This window comes from Rana temporaria, chromosome 11 (assembly GCF_905171775.1).
Source record: "Rana temporaria chromosome 11, aRanTem1.1, whole genome shotgun sequence".
In the NCBI taxonomy this organism is placed as follows: Eukaryota; Metazoa; Chordata; class Amphibia; order Anura; family Ranidae; genus Rana; species Rana temporaria.
In genome coordinates this window covers 39,815,900-39,834,221 of record NC_053499.1, presented here as the reverse complement: position 1 = coordinate 39,834,221, position 18,322 = coordinate 39,815,900, and the positions used below count along the sequence as shown (strand labels likewise).

Genomic DNA, 18,322 nt, shown 5'->3' with positions numbered 1-18,322 from the left:
AAAAAAAAAAAAACATGGCAAGTGTGTATTGAGTATGTAAGAATAAAGAAGCTGCTTAGTCCCTTAGGCCTTGTACACACGGTCGTACCAAACCGATGAGACTGGCCCGTCGGACCGTTTTCATCGGTTCACCTCTGAAGTGGCTGTACGGCCTGATATGTGTACACACCATCAGTCCAAAATCCGATTGGGTCAGAACGCGGTGACGTCAAACACACGATGTGCTGAATAAAACGAAGTTCATTGCTTCCAAGCATGCGTCGACTTGATTCTGAGCATGCGCGGGTTTTGAACCGATGCTTTTCTGTACTAACTATCGGTTTAGTCCGATGGGGCAGCGGTCCATCGGTTCGGTTTTGAAGCATGTTTAGAAATTTTGGACCGAGGGAAACCAGACCGATAGCCTATACACACGGTCGGTTTGGTCCGATGAAAATGAACTTCGGTTCATTCCGATGAAAATGAACTTCGGTTCATTCTCATCGGCCCAAACCGACCATGTGTACGGGGCCTTGGTGTTTCATTATTGGCCAGTAACAGTTTTCCTTGTTATCCAGGCTGTTTGTGTAGCAGTTTTTTTCAACTTTGGTCCTTTGGCATCAATTGGTGCTTATTTTACAGCTCTATACGGAAGGTAGATGGGTGCAGCATTTAAAATGTTTGACATATATGTTTGCGTTGTGTTCAGTTGAGTTCCTCAGTCCTGTCACCTTGACAGAAAAAAAACGCTGTTCAATTTGCCCCTTTAGAAGGAAGGTATTTGCCCCTCCTAAGAAGGTAGCTTACTTTTTACAATCACAATGACATCACAGATGGCTCTGTCTGATGTGCATTCACCTACTTCAAAAATGTACTCGTTTAAACATTGCTTTTTTCTTTTTTTAATTTGTTTTACCTTAACAATAAAAATGCTATGGCAATGCCAACACATTATACCACTCGTATGCTTATTGCCGTGATGTTAACCCCTTATTTGACCTTATTTCAGTTGGTTATTAACTGTAGTTTTAAGGTAAAAGGGGGTATTTGCAGTCCAGAAATGATCTGTTCTGTATGATTTTTTTTTATAGCCTGCTAAAAAGTCTTAAACATTGGCATCTTTTTGGAGGGTACCTCCCTATTTTAGACACGTCAAAACTGTCCACATTTTATAGTTGTACAAACGACTAGTAATGTTGTGTCACAAAAGGTAAAGTATGTCTTGTATAGGTGAAGTCTCCTGGGCTACTGATTTGATCTTTACAGTTCTGTAGTAGCTAGGTGTAAGACCCATTTCACACTGAGCCACTCAGTGTCGGCGGTAAAACACAGCTATTTTTAACATCGACGCTATAGGTGGTTTTGCAGCGCATTTCTGCTGCTAGCGGGGCGGTTTTACCCCCACTTGCAGGCGAGAAGGTTAAAAAAAACACGAAATGCGCTGCTGCAGCAGCGGTATAGCCGCGCTGTCCCATTGATTTCAATGGGCAGGAGCGGTAAACACACCGCTCCAAAGATGCGGCTAGCAGGACTTTTTTTTTTCCAACGCTCCAGTGTGAATGTGACAGCTGTTTAAGGGTGGATTGCAGGCACTATTTTTAACGCTATAGCGCCTGCAATACGTATGAAAGGGGTCCAACATGTTGTCCCTGCCCATTTTCAAGTATTTCCTCAAAACTTTGGGGGGTGGTTGGGGGAGCCTTCTCCTTTTCTTGTGGTCTTCTTGGTGTCAAGGGTTAAAAAAAGAGATTTGGAACTCCATTAACCACTTCAGCCCCGGAAGGTTTTACCCCCTTTCCTGACCAGATTACTTTTTACAAATGGAGCTTTCTTTTGGTGCTATTTGATCACCTTTTGTTTATAGCGCAAAAAAATTAAAAACTTTGAAAACTTTTTGCTATAATTTTCCCAAAAAATGTTTTTAAAAAACACATTTCTTCATCAGTTTAGGCCAATATATACAGTGGGATCAAAGTTTGGGCACCCCAGGTAAAAATTTGTATTAACCACTTAAGACCCGGACCAAAATGCAGGTAAAAGACCAGGCCCCTTTTTGCGATTCGACACTGCGTCGCTTTAACTGACACGGTCGTGCGACATGGCTCCCAAACAAAATTGGCGTCCTTTTTCCCCCCCCCACAAATAGAGCTTTCTTTTGGTGGTATTTGATCACCACTTTTTTTTTTTTTTTTGCGCCATAAATAAAAATAGAGCGGCAATTTTGAAAAAAATTCAGTATTTACTTTTTGCTATAATAAATATCCCCCAAAAACATATCTAAAAAAATTTTTTTTTCTTAGGCCGATACGTATTCTTCTACCTATTATTGGTAAAAAAAAAAAATTCTCCTTCTCCTCGTGACTGCGACATTATGGCGGACACTTCGGACAATTTTGGGACCATTGTCATTTTCACAGCAAAAAATGCATTGTTTATTGTGAAAATGACAGTTGGAGTTTGGGAGTTAACCACAAGGGGGCGCTGAAGAGGTTATGTGTTTACAACTGTAGGGGGCTGTAGGTCTGTCATTGATTGTGCGTCCCTATATTAGGGAACACACAATCGATGACAGTGCCACAGTTAAGAACGGGGAAGCCGTGTTTACACGCGGCTCTCCCCATTCTTCAGCTCCGTGGACCGATCGCAGGACTGTAGCGGCGAGTCCCGCGGCCGAGGTCACGAAGCTTCGGACCGGGTCGCGGCCGCGACCCACCGCTGGGCTTTATACAATCACATACAGGTATGTGATTGTGCCCAGCGGTGCCATTCTGCCGATGTATATCAGGCGGTCCTTAAGTGGTTAATGTGCATAATGAAGCCAAGGAAAGATGGAACAATCTCCCAAAGGCATCAAATTACAGATTGGACATTCTTATAATATGTCAAAAGTTAGATTTTATTTCCATCATTTACACTTTAAAAAATTACAGAAAAAAAAAATGGCATCTGCAAAAGTTTGAGCACCCTGCAGAATTTATAGCATGCACTGCCCCCTTTGCAAAGCTGAGACCTGCCAGTGTCATGGATTGTTCTCAATCATTGCCTGGAAGACCAGGTGATGTCAATCTCAAAGGTTTTAAATGCCCAGACTCATCTGACCTTGCCCCAACAATCAGCACCATGGGTTCTTCTAAGCAGTTGTCTAGAAAACTGAAACTGAAAATAGTTGAGGCTCACAAAGCTGGAGAAGGCTATAAGAAGATAGCAAAAGGTTTTCAGGTGTCAATATCCTCTGTTCGGAATGTAATTAAGAAATGGCAGTCATCAGGAACAGTGGAAGTTAAAGCAAGATCTGGAAGACCAAGAAAAATATCAGACAGAACAGCTCGCAGGATTGTGAGAAAAGCAATTCAAAACCCATGTTTGACTGCACGATCCCTCCAGAAAGATCTGGCAGACACTGGAGTTGTGGTACACTATTTCACTATAAAGAGATACTTGTACAAATATGGTCTTCATGGAAGAGTCATCAGAAGAAAACCTCTTCTGCGTCCTCACCACAAAAATCAGCGTTTGAACTTTGCAAATGAACATATAGACAAGCCTGATGCATTTTGGAAACAAGTTCTGTGGACCGATGAGGTTAAAATAGAACTTTTTGGCCGGAATAAGCAAAGGTACGTTTGGAGAAGAAAGGGCACCGAATTTAATGAAAAGAACCTCTGCCCAACTGTTAAGCATGGGGGTGGATCAATCTTGCTTTGGGGTTGTATTGCAGCCAGTGGCACAGGGAACATTTCACAAGTAGAAGGAAAAATGGATTCAATAAAATTTCAGCAAATTTTGGATGGTAACTTGATGCCATCTGTGAAAAAGCTGAAGTTAAAGAGAGGATGGCTTCTACAAATGGATAATGATCCTAAACATACCTCAAAATCCACAGGGGATTACATCAAGAGGCGTAAACTGAAGGTTTTGCCATTGCCTTCACAATCTCCTGACCTCAACATAATTGAAAATCTATGGATAGACCTTAAAAGAGCAGTGCGTGACAGACAGCCCAGAGATCTCAAAACTGGAAGACTTTTTTGTAAGGAAGAATGGGCAAAGATACCTCAAACAAGAATTGAAAGACTCTTGGCTGGCTACAAAAAGCGTTTACAAGCTGTGATACTTGCCAAAGGGGGCAGTACAAGATATATTAAAGTTTTGTTTTTTTTTTTGTTTTTTTTTTATATCTCAATGGCTTCCTTTACCTTAATGCAGTGCTGTTTTCATGTCCTCATTGTTCGTTTTTGCTCTCAAGTTGCTGTAATTCTTCTCTGATCTCCATACTTCCTGGTTGTCTGTTTCCTGTTAACCACAGTCCTGGGAGCTTCTCTCTGTGGTCACTAATCAAGGAGGTGAGATTACTGTGTGTCTAAAACCCCTCGGCACCAATCGGTTTCGTTTTCCAAACCATCACTGCCCTGTATTGGCTCTGTGGCACTGTACAGCAGAGTTAGGAAACATGCAAAAACGAAACTAGAAACTACAGGTACATTATATGATTTTTTTTTATCTATTTTTAATCGTTTTTAAAAGGAATCAGTTAACTATGTCTCTATACCCTGTAAACAGTCATTTCAGACAAAATTTTTTTTTTTTATTTACAACTCATTTAACTCTGCAGGGTGCCCAAACTTTTGCAGACGCCTTTTTTTTTTTTTCCTGTCATTTTGAAAGTGTAAATGATGGAAATAAAATCTAACTTTTTTGACATATAAGAATGTCTAATCTGTAATTTATTGGCCTTTTGGAGATTTTTCCATCTTTCCTTGGCTTCGTGATGCACATTAATACAAATTTTTACCTGGGGTGCCCAAACTTTCCATCCCCACTGTATTCTACATATTTTTAGTAAAAAGAAATCGCAATAAGCGTGTCAAATACCGCCGGTCCACTAGAGCGCATGGTGAGACCGGGCATCCTGTAGTGTTGCAAAACGTCAATGCATTTCGCATACACAGCGTATGCTTCGTCTTTGCGAGTTCCTCTGACCCAATCATCTAGCCCAGAGATATGCAATTAGCGGACCTCCAGATGTTGCAAAACTACAATTCCCATCATGCCTCTGCCTTTGGGTGTCATGCTTGTGGCTGTCAGAGTATTGCTATGCCTCATGGGACTTGTAGTTCTGCAACAGCTGGAGGTTCGCTAATTGCATATCCCTGATAGCCATTACAATGTGTCCTTTGTCAAAGTCACTCAAATCTTGCACTTGCCCATTTTTATGTCTGCTTTCAACAAAACTTCAGGGGCAACATGTTCACCCGCTGCTTAGTACATCCCACCCACTTTCAGATGCCATTGTAAATATTATTCACTTTAGCTGTCAGTGGTCACATAGTTATGGCTGATTGGTGTGCATCTTCTTTAGGCTGCTTTCACGCTGAGGGTCGGCGGTAAATCGCTGCTTTTTTTTTTTTTAGTGGCGCTTTACCGTTTCTGTGTAGGTATTCGGCCGAAAAAGGGTTAAAGCCACCCGCAAAGTGCTGCGGCGGCGGTTCGGCTGCACTGCCCATTCACTTCACAGCTCCAAAGATGCTGCTTGCAGGAGTTTTAATGTCCTGCCAGCGCAACGCCTCAGTGTAAAACCCTCGGGCTTTCACACTTGAGGCTGCAGGGGAGCTGTTTTTCAGGTGCTAGTTTTAGTCCGGGGGGGGGGGGGGGGGGAGAGGAAGAGATTTTATGCTTACAAATAACATTACTGGCTTTATATCTAAGGAATGTTTGTCACCTTCTTAGGTTTTGCTAGAAATTGTAGATTATAATCCAGTTGTGGAGGCCTGCCATAAAATATGGCGCTGCCATTGTTGGCTTGTTTAAAAGTGCAAGCTCAATGGCTGTCACACTTGTCTTTCATTTGCATCTTTTTAATGATAAAGTAAACAGGACAATCAGTTGGTGGTGGCTTTTGCATCCATGTGAATAAATCATGGCAGCCAGTATTAATCTGACTCTGCTAGAATTCGGTCATGAGTGCTTTACAACTAGTTCATAAATGAGCAACAAATATAAAGCGCATTGCAGAGTGCACATTATTTTAAACTGTACATTTTACAACCCAGTAGGTACAGTTCATCTGATGTAAAAAATCTTTGATTTCTGATCTAGACAGTTTGGAATATAGCTGAAGTATGCTGATTCTGTCAAAGTAGTTGTCGGGTGCTCATTCAGGCTTTAACACGCCTTTTTTATTTATTTTTTATTTTTTAAACACCTGTTTGTTTAATCTTCCAAGGTATGCCAGTCTCTTGCTCCTTATGCGTAAAGTACAATGAGGCATCACCACAATGTAAATTTAGGCACGTGCGTAGGTGGTAAACAATATCTGTCAGATGTTGAAATGTGACTTTTTCTCATCAGCCAAGTATGTTTTGGAAGTTCGACCTGCATTCTTCATCTCACATAGACACCCTCTTAGAGAGAGATGAAGTGACACTAAAGGAGTTGATGGATGAAGAGGATATATTGCAAGAATGCAAGGCGCAGAATCGTAAACTTGTGGAGTTTTTATTAAAATCCGAGTGCTTGGAAGACTTGGTGACCTATATTACAGAGGAGCCACCCCTAGACATGGATGAGAAAATTCGTTACAAGTAAGATGTGCATTAATCATGTTTTCTGTTTATAAATTCTGGTATACATTAATGGGTATTTCCCAAGATTGGAGCAGACAGAATCTGGAGTAGCTGTGTATGGCAATAACTAAGCTTCTATAATTTTTAAAATTTTTATCTGAGCAAGCTGAAGTTAGAAACTGGTTACTTTGCACAGCTGCTTCAAGATTCCTGCACTACCCTCAGACAACAAATGTGCCTGCTGTACCATTTTTTTTACAATAAGACTGAATAATTGCATGCCAAGGCTTCCAGACAAGTTTTTTTTTTTATTTTTTTTTTTTATTTTTTTTGTGTTGCTCTGGAAGCATCACTCTTTATTCTTCTGGCTGCCTATTGGTGTTCAGGAAGTCCATTCAGGACCAAGCACTTTTTTTTTTTTGTTTTTTTTTTTTTTTTTTTTTTTACTTTTGTGGTGGCCAAAAATGTTTTTCAGCACTGTTTTGCAATCTCCCTACCATGAGTTCTCTAATCATGGGGAATGATGTTTACACCCAAATCCTGAGCTCTTCTGCCTTATTGCTTAGAAGCTGAGAGGGGGATTCTCATAAGAAAAATCTTCAGCTGGAAGAGTGCCAGGGAAATATATGCTAAAGTAGGGAAGACCCTTTGTTGCTGGTATAGACTAGGCAGCAATGATTTGATTCCCACAGTTCTAGATTTTTATTCAGGAGGATGTTCGAAAGATTATTTTTTTAACTGGTTCCCCCTAAGGTACTGGCGACCCTGACGTTTTGAAAACTATACCAGAAGATGTCTTAGATTTCTCTTGGGTAAGAAGTAAACCCTGATGGTAATAGCATAATGGGCTAGTATGCACCGTATACTAGCCCATTATGTGTCGCCTGCAAACAAAGCCCGCAATGTCCCCGCTGATGGCCACATCCATCTCCGCCCCTCTTCCTTCCAGGTGCGTGAACTCCGGCTCTGTGACTGGCCCGAGCTGCATGATATCACTCCCACGTGCGAGTGAAGAAACGGCATGGAGGTCAGTTTCTTCACAGCGCATGCACTGATGACCTCATCCGTGCACTACAATGTAAATATCTCCTAAACGTTTAGGAGATATTTCCACTACCTCTAGGTAAGCCTTATTCTAGGCTTACCTATAGGTAAAACTCAATCGGGTTTACAACTGCTTCCTGGGATTTGTCCTTGGTTATAAAAAGTTCTTAAGCATTTAGTACCAATAAATGACTGGCACTTTTGAAGCAGAACTAGAGGGTACTCTTCTTACCAATGCTGGCATCTTCTCCTGTGTGCAGGGTTTTGACTATTTACTTTGGCTGGCGTGGGATGACCCTTCAATAAAATGCCTGCCAGCTCAGTGTATCATAGCAAAACAAGTAGAGAGGTGCCTCTGAGTATGTGTCAATAAAATATTTAATAAACCCCAATATCCACTCACATGGGGGAATGTTGAGTTCACAATTCACAGCTGGGCTGAAGAGATTGGACTGCAAGTCTGTCTGGCACCACGTCAAATCCTAGGCCGGAATGTGTGATATGGCTGAGCACGGCAGGTCTCCCTCGGTGGCCCAGGTTTGTCATACCACAGTAAGAGTCCATCTGGCGTGGGTATGGGTTCCAAGAAGTTAAAATTAGTTTAAGTGAGGGGTGGGGGGGGGGAGTTGGACGTCAGGGCTGGAGGCTGGCCGCGCTGTGGCTGGCAAAGGTCACCCGACTTCCGTTGTGTGGTGGAGAGACATGGCTGTGTAATCAAAGGCCAGAATGAGGCTTGGGCAGCACAACCGAGCACGGCGCCAGGCTATGACATCATAGACGTGTGCCACGTTTCAAAGCTGGCTCGCTATTGGTGGACGAACAGCGCTCCTTTCTCAGCGGAACTTTAGTTCAGCTTGCATTTCTTATGCTTCAATGGTCATTTGCTAGCTGTCACTTCAGTTGGGAGACATGCAAAATTTGGCCTGCAAGGGGCCCTCGGGGCTTTCACACTGGAGAAACGGCAGCAGCTGTTTAGGGTCGGTTTGCAGGCACTATTTTTAGCGCAGTAGCGCCTGCAACCGCTCCAGTGTGAAAGCGGTCAAACTGAAGGGGTGGGTTGGACTTTTAACTTCATTCTGTATTTTTTTTTTTTTTTCCCTGTTGAAGGTGGAGCCAGTAATCTTATAAGTAGCTGTCCTGAAGGATGTTTGAAATGTTACTGGCATCACTAACCATATTAAAATATTTTGAAGAAAACCCCCACAAAGTTGGAGTTTTCATGATGTGTTTTTTTGTTCAAATCAGACTGTAAACTGCACAATTGGTAAAATGAAATCTGTTATGTAGGACCTCGTATTGCTCTTTTGCACATTCGGAACCAGATTATACATCATAGATGGTTATTTTTACTTTTTGTTCCTGTGCTTTCAGTCAGCATGTTAGCTTCTGATCTGTTTTCTTCTAGGTACCCCAATTTGTCTTGTGAGTTATTAACCTCAGATGTATCACAGATAAATGACAGACTAGGAGAGGATGAATCTTTACTTAAGAGGCTCTACAGCTTCCTTTTAAATGACTCCCCGTTGAATCCACTGCTTGCTAGTTTCTTCAGCAAAGTGTTAAGCATTTTAATCAGCAGGAAGCCAGAACAGGTATGTGTGAAGTCTTACCCACCTTGTTCTTTTACCATGGTCTTGCATTTTTTGGCATTGTCTTTCAAAAGCATGGCAAGAAAAAATTATGGGTGTGACTTAATGGAAAAATTATGGCTTTGGTCACCTTTTTTATGCATAATTTTATTTATTTTTTTAACAATGTTTCTTTGGTTTATGCTTTACATGTGATTCACATGTGAACCTTTTTTGCTTCACTTTGCAGATTGTAGCTTTTTTAAAGAAAAAAGATGACTTTGTCGACTTGATAATAAAACATATAGGTACCTCTGCAATTATGGATTTGCTGCTAAGACTTCTCACGTGTATTGAGCCACCACAGCTAAGGCAAGATGTCTTGAATGTAAGTTTTGGTTACTTCTGTCCTTTAGTCAATACTAATGCATGTGTATTAATGCAGGGTATATGCACAAATAAAGGTCCCATAATTGGCTGTCGGGTGCTGCTGCCATTCGTCGTAAGGGAACTTATAATTGGCGGGGGGGTCTGAAATTCTAACGGGTGGCACATTCTCCCAGGAGTGGGGAAGGGAGGGTACCTGTCAAACGGGCACCCATTAACCCCCCCCCCTGAAAGGTGACAAATGTGGCACCGGAGGGGGGAGGATGCGGATAAGCAGAAGTTCCACTTGAACACCGCCTTCTGCCCCATTTTTGAAGGTTTTTTTTTTTTTTTTTTTTGTGGAATGATTGTCGTTTTAGCATGTGCTTGCTCTCACTTCTGCTTGGAGTGAAAGTTCAACCCAAGAAATGCACCCCCCCCCCCCTCCACTTGGCTGCCGGTTTATTCAAAAAGCACAGCGCAACTCACGCATGCACAATGTGAAGCCACAAAGAATCGCAGCCAGTTTCCCTTAGTAAACCTTCTGGCATTGAGGCCCCACGGACTAGCGAAGTACTGGCTCGGGTGAGGACAGTGCTGGATCCTTGGACAAGCAAGTGTTGTGTTTTTTTAAATATGTAAGCAGCTGAGGGTGTTTTTTTTTATTTTTTAATTTTTTTTTAATTTTTTTCTTCTTGTTGAAGAACCGCTTTAAAACTGACCACTTTCTGCCCTTGTTTTAACTTTGAATAGTAAAATATTTTATTTTTCTGCCAGAAAATACCTTTTTTTTTTTATACAGTCAAATTCCTGTTTCTTGTCTGGTAAAAAGCCTAGACTTCTGACATCATGCAGAGCGCTCTCTTGTGAGTTTGCCAGACAGGGGTGATGAAGTCATATGGGTACCAATGAGAGCTGGAGGTGTGCCTCTGTAAATCTAGGAAGTTTTAGACCGCAGGTTCTGCTGCCCACAGTTAAAATGGTTGCAGCCAAACTCCGTCAGTGGAGGGAGATTTCTGCAGCATATTTGGCAAGTACAGAATCGCAATATAGATAAAAGTGGTTGGAGGGAAGCTTCAGAATGGCAAAGCTATTTTTATTACAAATTATGTGAGCAGACTGCAGTTCCTCTTTAAGATCAATTGTAATTTACTGATCAAATTGCATAATTTGGTTGCAACTAGGGCCAAAACAACTAATCGATCGACAAATCGATTATGGAATTAATCGGCCAGTAACATAATGGGGTTAAAAAAACTAAAATTAGCCCTTTATAGTACAAAAAAGCAAATCGCTACTGTAAATATTACTTTCACTGTCCCACAGTAAAAAAAAATGAACCCCTTACAGTAGCGATTATTTTCTCTTTTTGTACTTGTTTTCGTTTTGTTTGTTTTTTAACCCCATTATGTTACTAAACATCTCAGGCCTGGGTTCACACCTCTGTTTTTTGGTGCTTTTTGCAGAAACACACTACAGTTCATTTACATGTTTTCCTATGGGACACGTTCACATCCATGATTTTTTTTCAGCTGCTGCGTATTTGGAAAGGCCAAGGAGTTTAAACGCAAAACAGTGCTATTTTATTTATTTTTTTAAGCTGCAAAAAAAGCATGTAATGTGTTTTTGCGACAATTTGTGTTTTTTGTAATCTGTCCAACAAATTGGCCCAACAAAATTTAAAAATGCAATTATTATTTTTTTCTTTAAGGCTATTATCCAATTTAATCAAAACAATCGGCCAACTAATCGATTCTGAAAATAATCGTTAGTTGCAGCCCTAATTGCAACTTGCATATTTTGTGGTTAAATAGTGTAGTTATTTTATAGTTTCTAATTTCACAATCTGTGTGTCTTACTAATATGTAATCGAAGTAAAAAAAAAGCTCTGCCATTTACTGTGCACCCCAAAAATCATGTTGTCCTTGTTTTCTACTTAAAGGGTTTGTAAAGGATTTTTTTTTTTTTATCTTATTAGCTTCCTTTACCTTACTGCAGTGCTGTTTTCATGTCCTCATTGTTCGTTTTTGCTCTCAAGTTGCTGTAATTCTTCTCTGATCTCCACACTTACCTGGTTGTCTGTTTCCTGATAACCACAGTACTTGGAGCTTTCTCTCTGTGGTCACTAATCAAGGAGGTGTGATTACTGTGTGTCTAAAACTCCTCAGCACCAATCAGTTTAGTTTTCCAAACCATCACTGCCCCATATTGGCTCTGTACAGCAGAGGCAGGAAACAAAAACGAAACTAGAAACTACAGGTACATTATGATTGACTTTTATCTATTTTTTACTTTTTTTTAAAAGGAATCAGTTAACTATTATCTCTCTATACCCTGTAAACAGTCATTTCAGCAAAAAAAATATTTTTTATTTGCAACTCTAATGCCGCGTACACACCATCACTTTATGTGATGAAAAAAAATGACGTTTTTAAAAACGTCACTTTAATTGACTGTGTGTGGGGGAAAACGTCGTTTTATGTCTTGTAAAAAACGACCAAAAAAAATTGAAGCATGCTTCAATTTTATGTGTCGTTTTTCAAAAGTGCACTTTTTACTTCACAGAAATTGACCGTGTGTAGCAAAAAACGTCGTTTTGTAAGACGTTTTTTCATCCACGCATGCCCAGAAGCTAGTTATGAAGCAAGCTTCAATGGTAAAACGTGGTGGAACGTAACCTCACTTTGCAAGAACATTGTGAGAAAAACGATGGTGTGTAGGCAACTTCGTCTTTGAAAATTGAAGTTTCAAAAACGTCATTTTTTACTTCACAGAAAGTGTCGTTTTTTTTCATCACATAAAGTGATGGTGTGTACGGGGCATAAGTGCCAAGATGGACGAAACTGTACTTGTACAAGCATGTTGTCTCCACTGTGTGGCAGGATGTTAATCATTTGTACACCTGACCAACAGATATTTTAGCACCTTTTTGGTCAATGCTGAGAAGAAATTGCAATCTTCAGAGACAAAGCTTTCATTCGAAGTTATTCACTTTAGATTGGTAGCTAGATATACATTTTTTATTTTTTCCCCATTTCTCTCCCCTTTTTATAGTGGCTAAACGAAGAGAAGATTATCCAGAGACTTGTAGAGTTAGTGCACCCTTCTCAGGATGAAGATGTAAGTATTGGAATGAATGATTTCCCACAGTGATTGCTGCAAAATCCTTCCTAGATGTCTTTATTGTTTTGCTAGGAACTTCTATTGACTGCTAACTTCTTCTTCTTTTTTTTTTTTTTTTTTTTTTTTTTTTTTTTGTAAATTGTCTTGAAGGAGAAATCTGCATGTTTGTATTTAAAACAGATTATGTAATCCCTATAAAAAGAAACAAATTGTTTAGTATGTGCATGGCTGTAACAGTGACATGTGGACTGATACTTATGTGTAGCTACGCAAGACTAACCTAGGTAAAATGTCATGTGAAAGGAGTTCCCTGTGTAGTTCTGTGTTGGGCGGGAGGAATGGAGGAGATGGTGACGCGGATGTACTTTACTAGTCTCTACGACTGCAGCTATCCAGCATGGCCTATACTCATGCCAGCCTTGGAGTGTTGCAACCAGACTTGCTGTTTCAGCTCTTATTGAAACTACCACTGTGGTCACAGACCAATAAATGGTAACAGCTGATGTGTGTGTGTGTGTGTGTGTGTGTGTGTGTGTGTGTGTGTGTGTGTCTCTGTATGTGTGCGATTCCTCTAATGCTGGGAGATGGCTTTTTGCTAATTTATGGTTTTCTAATTTATGCATTTAAATATATTGCTCTTTTTTTCTGTAGACCCAAACCACGACTTTGTCACTTGAGTAAACGTTTTTTTTTTTTTTTTTATCCAGGTAACCTGCTTACCAGGGTTTTTTTTTTTTTTTTTTTTTTTGTTGTGTGTGCAGTTGCTTGGCTATTGTGACAATGCCTAATAGGCGAGTGGTTAATTGGGTGACAATATTCATAAAGCTTGTTGCCTTTATGTTTTTGTGTTTTGTCGCTGTGGATTGGACAGCGTTCATCTTAAAGTGGCCACCAGACCAAAGGAAGACACTTCTGTCCTTGAAGCGGAACGTTGCCCATAACCTGAGAGGTTCTTTAGCAAGAATGAATAATTGTGCTATCAATATTGGTGTGCTGTAAATTGCCTCCAGCATTGTTCCTGTTTCTTCCTGCCGGAGGCCACTATTTTGCTGAAGCCCAGTGCCCCAGCAGTAATTCATAAAGCAGAACTAAACCCATCCATTTAACGATTTTAAATTTCTGGGGTTGGTGTTCAACTTCTGAGGTGGACGACCAGGTTTTAAATGGCACTAAAGGTCGCACATTTTTACTGCCATTTTCTCCTAGAGCCCTTATATGGCAATTGGGCACTTCTCCTACCCTTTCACAATGCCACAGGACTGTTTACACCCTGGGTTGCTCCATTCCCCTGGACATGCTTGCCCTTTTATTCTGCACCATACTCCATGAGTACCTAACATGAGCATGCCCTCACATGTAGCTATGGAGGAGACCAGGCAAAGGGAAGCCATTGCATTGCAGCAGGCAAAACATTTTCCTGCTGAAGTCTTCCACAACACTTATTCTCGGTGACAATTTGTTCTTTGCACTAGTGTAAGAGCTGACTCAAACATAGTCTATGCATCAGATTCTCACTCTTTTAGCTGCAGCATGAGACAAAAGCAGAATTATTATGCATTTTTTGCATCTGTGTCACAATTCCTTTGGCAAATGAGAGCTTTAAGACCACCTTCTCTGACCAGAGCTCAAAAACGCCTTTTCTCCAACACCCATGTCTGTACCTGTATCTGAACCTGATGTGCCTGCCCTAGATGAGACCGACGTAAGGGAATGAAGAGGACATTGAGGCAGATTAAGAAGAAGCTGTAAGAGACAACGTGTTTGCCAATGTGGGAAAAGCTTGTTAGTGCCATCCACAAAAGCCTTGGTATTGCGTAATTTGATTCTGCCTCTCACCATGCCCCTTTGGGTACAGAGACCTGTGAAACCCTGAAACCTGTTCAGGAATGGATTGTGCAGGAATGGATTGTGCAATCTATTTTTATTGCATCAAAGGATATTTCACTTCTCCCAAAACCTTTGCCAAACTCATTGTGTTCCTTCTTTCAAAGATTCTGCAGGTAGAAAGTTTGAGACCCTAAAAAGCTCCTCCCTTTTTATTTTTTTTTATTTTGCAGACCTAGCCCTGCAACCTCTTGATGTAATTGCAGTATCTCAAACTGCGACTAACCAACATGACCCTGTTTTTTCCAGGATTATATCAATTCTTGCGCTGCTTTTTTTGTGGGGATGTCCTAGGAGATGTCATAAGACCAATCTTGTGGCTCGAAGCCTGTAAAAGACACCTCAAACGTATTTCTTTTCAAGGATGATGTTTCATTCATTTTTTATTTGTGGAAGATCCCAAAATCCCTCAAGAGCCTCTACAAAACCTAGAGCACCTAATCGCTTAACCTAGGTTTCAACTTTCAAATCTGTGTTCATTGCAAGACTTTGGTTGAGAAGCCCAGCAAGCCTTCCCTAAAGCCCCCTTCCCAATGAAAGGGTGTCCTTTTAATCCTAAGGGTCAAGTCTGTGGGTTTAAAAAATAAAAATTGCCTCCACGATGCAATGATTTTCCAGAAGGGCCCTGAACCTCTTCTGGGGTCACCTGCCAACAATCTTGGCTCTTCCTCTTCTGAGTGCTCCCATAGCAAGCTGCTTGCTACAGGGGCACTCTTACTGGCTTGATTCCAAAGTGTGCTGTGTGTATTAGACACACACCACTCGGCTTCGTCTCTAAACAGGATTTGAATTACAGCAGGAGCCAACTACTGCCGAGTCTGCTGTGAAAAGAGAGCGGAGAAGAGCTGCTGCAGTTTGTCCCAAGTGAATCTGTATGGGTGTGGTTTAATAATTATCAATCAGTTGCTGCACCTGCAGGGCTCTAATGAGGAACTTTGAAGTGTCTGCATTGCTTTGAGATGTGTTTGCTTTTTTTTTTTTTAGGAGTATCCCACCAAAAACTTTTTTTTGATGCAAGGGATGCTGGTTTTTATATCTTATTGCAGGCTTCTGGGAAAAATCAGTGAGTCAATCGCACAAACGGGACATTTCTGGGGGTGTTCTATAAACCATTTGTGTACAGAACGCTTACGGGTAGCCATAATGCTTTGCTTTTTACAGAACTTTACAGCGCTGCAAATTTAAAAGGAAAGGTCATTTTTAATAACTTTCAATTTGACTGACTGGGTTGTTTTACAAGGTGTCCCCTCCCGCCACTTTTGAACGCGATTCAGCAGCTAATGAGCCACTTGGGCGGCTTTTATGAGAGAGCCGGCTGAAAAATGAAATACAGGGGTTATGGCTGATGGCTTCAGCCATAACCCCGTTGAACCACTTGAAAATGGTAATGTGTGAGTGTGTGTACGTATTGTGGTTAAACGGCATTCAATACTGTATAAGAAGATACAGTACCGTAAGTACACACACCTTTCTCATGTCATGTGTTTTGTATACATAGGAAATCGTTATTTGTAAGGGTATTCTACAAAGTTCAGAATGGATGTAATTGGAAGCTGTAAAGGTTTTGTTAGAGCAGGCTGCTGCACCCCATCATGCCTCTTAATTGTACCCCTATCTATTTCCAGACAGCTTTTTGAAGACACAATGTTTTATCTTGCATTTGTTTGAAGATCTACAGGAATATGTGTAATTGTTCTTTTCGCCGTTCACAGAGACATTCTAATGCATCACAGTCCCTTTGTGAGATTATACGTCTGAGCAGGGATCAGTTGTTACAAGTGCAGAACAGCCCGGAACCAGACCCTCTGCTGGCCACATTAGAAAAGTATGTCTCTTTAGCTCTGTATGTTGTCATTTTAAACATTGTGCTTTGTGTGTATTTGTTGGAAGCTTGCCCGAATGGGGAATGATGTGTGCTGCTGAAGCTATTTTTGATGCAAAAAAATTGTCTCTCATAGTTACTATGCAGTACAGTGGCAGTAATTCTACTTTTAGTTTGACAATGGCTCAAATGGCACTCTGGGGGGCAGAAACTTCCAATGAGAAACATGTATTTACCTTGCTCCCCCACATGCATGGTACCTCCTTGTTACTACAGCTGACTGGGTTGCATTTCCTTAGATTTCAGAGCCTCTTCTGCAATTTAGTCTTTTTTTAGGCTGCACCTTTTGAAATGGGAAGCGGAACATTATGGCTCACTGATTTTAGATGTTTGATACCATGGGGTCAATTTACCGCATGCGATAATTCACGTGACTCGCATTAATGATCACATACGGTAAATAGTCGAGTTCACTCAAAAATTATGCTGTATTTACCGCAAAATGAAATGTGCCGGTAAATACAATAAAACAGTTTATCATCAGGGCTTTGCTGGCAATATTACATGCTGTATTTGTCAAACGTGTTGGGATTACACCTGCTTCCCAAATATCTATTTGCTAAGAAGCGGGCTAGGTTCTATACATGCTAGAGATGTGCTGGACCCCACACTGAGGTTTTTATATAAAATCATTTATTAATAAAATATCTAAAATTATGCAGGTGCTGATTTCTCTTTCGTTCATAGACGGACACAGCCTTCATTGACCTTAGGGTTATGCTTCTTCCTACCAGGAGATTTAGGCAGAATTCTACAGCACTTAAGGTGTTAAAAACGTTCCTTCATGCTGCTCCTCCCAGGGGGCGTGGCTCCCCCAGGCATAACCCCACACCCTGCTTTAGCAGCCTCAGTTTGTTTTCTGCCTAACGACAGGAGGTCAAGGCTATCTCTGGAGTTCCTGGACTCTGGAGTTTTTTTTCTGGCGATTTTTCTCGCTTTTTTTATTATTTTGTTCCTGCATTTTTGAATCCTGCGATTCTTCTATCAACAGCCGACTGGGTGACAGGCTGGGTCCTCGACTCTTGTAGTCCCCCCATGTTCGGCCTTCGAGCGTGTGCCGGCCCTCAGCTCAGCTTTGGGACGTCCACGACAGGCCCCATTGCTCCAGGGGCGGCCGGGGAACTTTGGTTCTAGGGCACACATATGACCGGTCTCTATGGCTTTGTCACAGTGTGTCTGGCCGACAGCCATGCCGTTTACGGACGTTGGTTCTGTCTGGGATACCTCCAGCCGGGTAGTCGCAGGACAGGCAAGTAGTGGCCCCTTACTCAGGTAAGTGGTCTGGCTGGTGGTTTCCCTGGGGAGGTCGACTGAGGGTCCGCCCTGCTTTCCTCTCTCCCCTTCCTCTCCCTCCTTCCCCTGACTGGGTAGTGGCTGTGAAGGGGGGCCTCCTGGGTTTTCTTTGTTACCACCGGGGCCCGTGTGTTAGGGGGACTGTGTTGTTACTCTGGGGGGTGCTGCTGTGTGCTGCTGTGTTCTATGAGGTAATTTTTACCTCAGACAGCGGCCGTCTTGGAAATCTCCTTGGTAACGCTGTGATTCTTTTCTGAGGTAACAGACAAAGCAGTCAGGGCTGCTGTGTTCTATGAGGTAATTTTTACCTCAGACAGCGGCCGTCTTGGAAATCTCCTTGGTAACGCTGTGATTCTTTTCTGAGGTAACAGACAAAGCTGTCAGTGCTGCTGTGTTCTATGAGGTAATTTTTACCTCAGACAGCGGCCGTCTTGGAAATCTCCTTGGTAACGCTGTGATTCTTTTCTGAGGTAACAAAGCAGTCAGTGCTGCTGTGTTCTATGGGGTAATTTTTACCTCAGACAGCGGCCGTCTTGGAAATCTCCTTGGTAACGATGTGATTCTTCCCTGAGATGACTCGGCACAGCCTCTGGTCAGTTTTAGTGCTGTTACAGTTTTAG

General features: G+C 41.6%; 1 protein-coding gene across 6 annotated transcripts in view; it reads left to right on the top strand.

Moving 5' to 3' along the window:
- Positions 1-18,322, top strand: part of PPP6R3 (protein phosphatase 6 regulatory subunit 3) — a 99,032-nt gene that overhangs the window by 17,708 nt on the left and 63,002 nt on the right. For all 6 annotated transcript variants that reach the window (XM_040328380.1, XM_040328378.1, XM_040328376.1 and 3 more), the window contains exons 4-8: positions 6,328-6,560; positions 8,992-9,178; positions 9,405-9,542; positions 12,575-12,640; positions 16,240-16,352. In XM_040328380.1, coding sequence (XP_040184314.1) covers positions 6,328-6,560; positions 8,992-9,178; positions 9,405-9,542; positions 12,575-12,640; positions 16,240-16,352 — 737 coding nt within the window. The remainder of the gene's footprint in view (positions 1-6,327; positions 6,561-8,991; positions 9,179-9,404; positions 9,543-12,574; positions 12,641-16,239; positions 16,353-18,322) is intronic.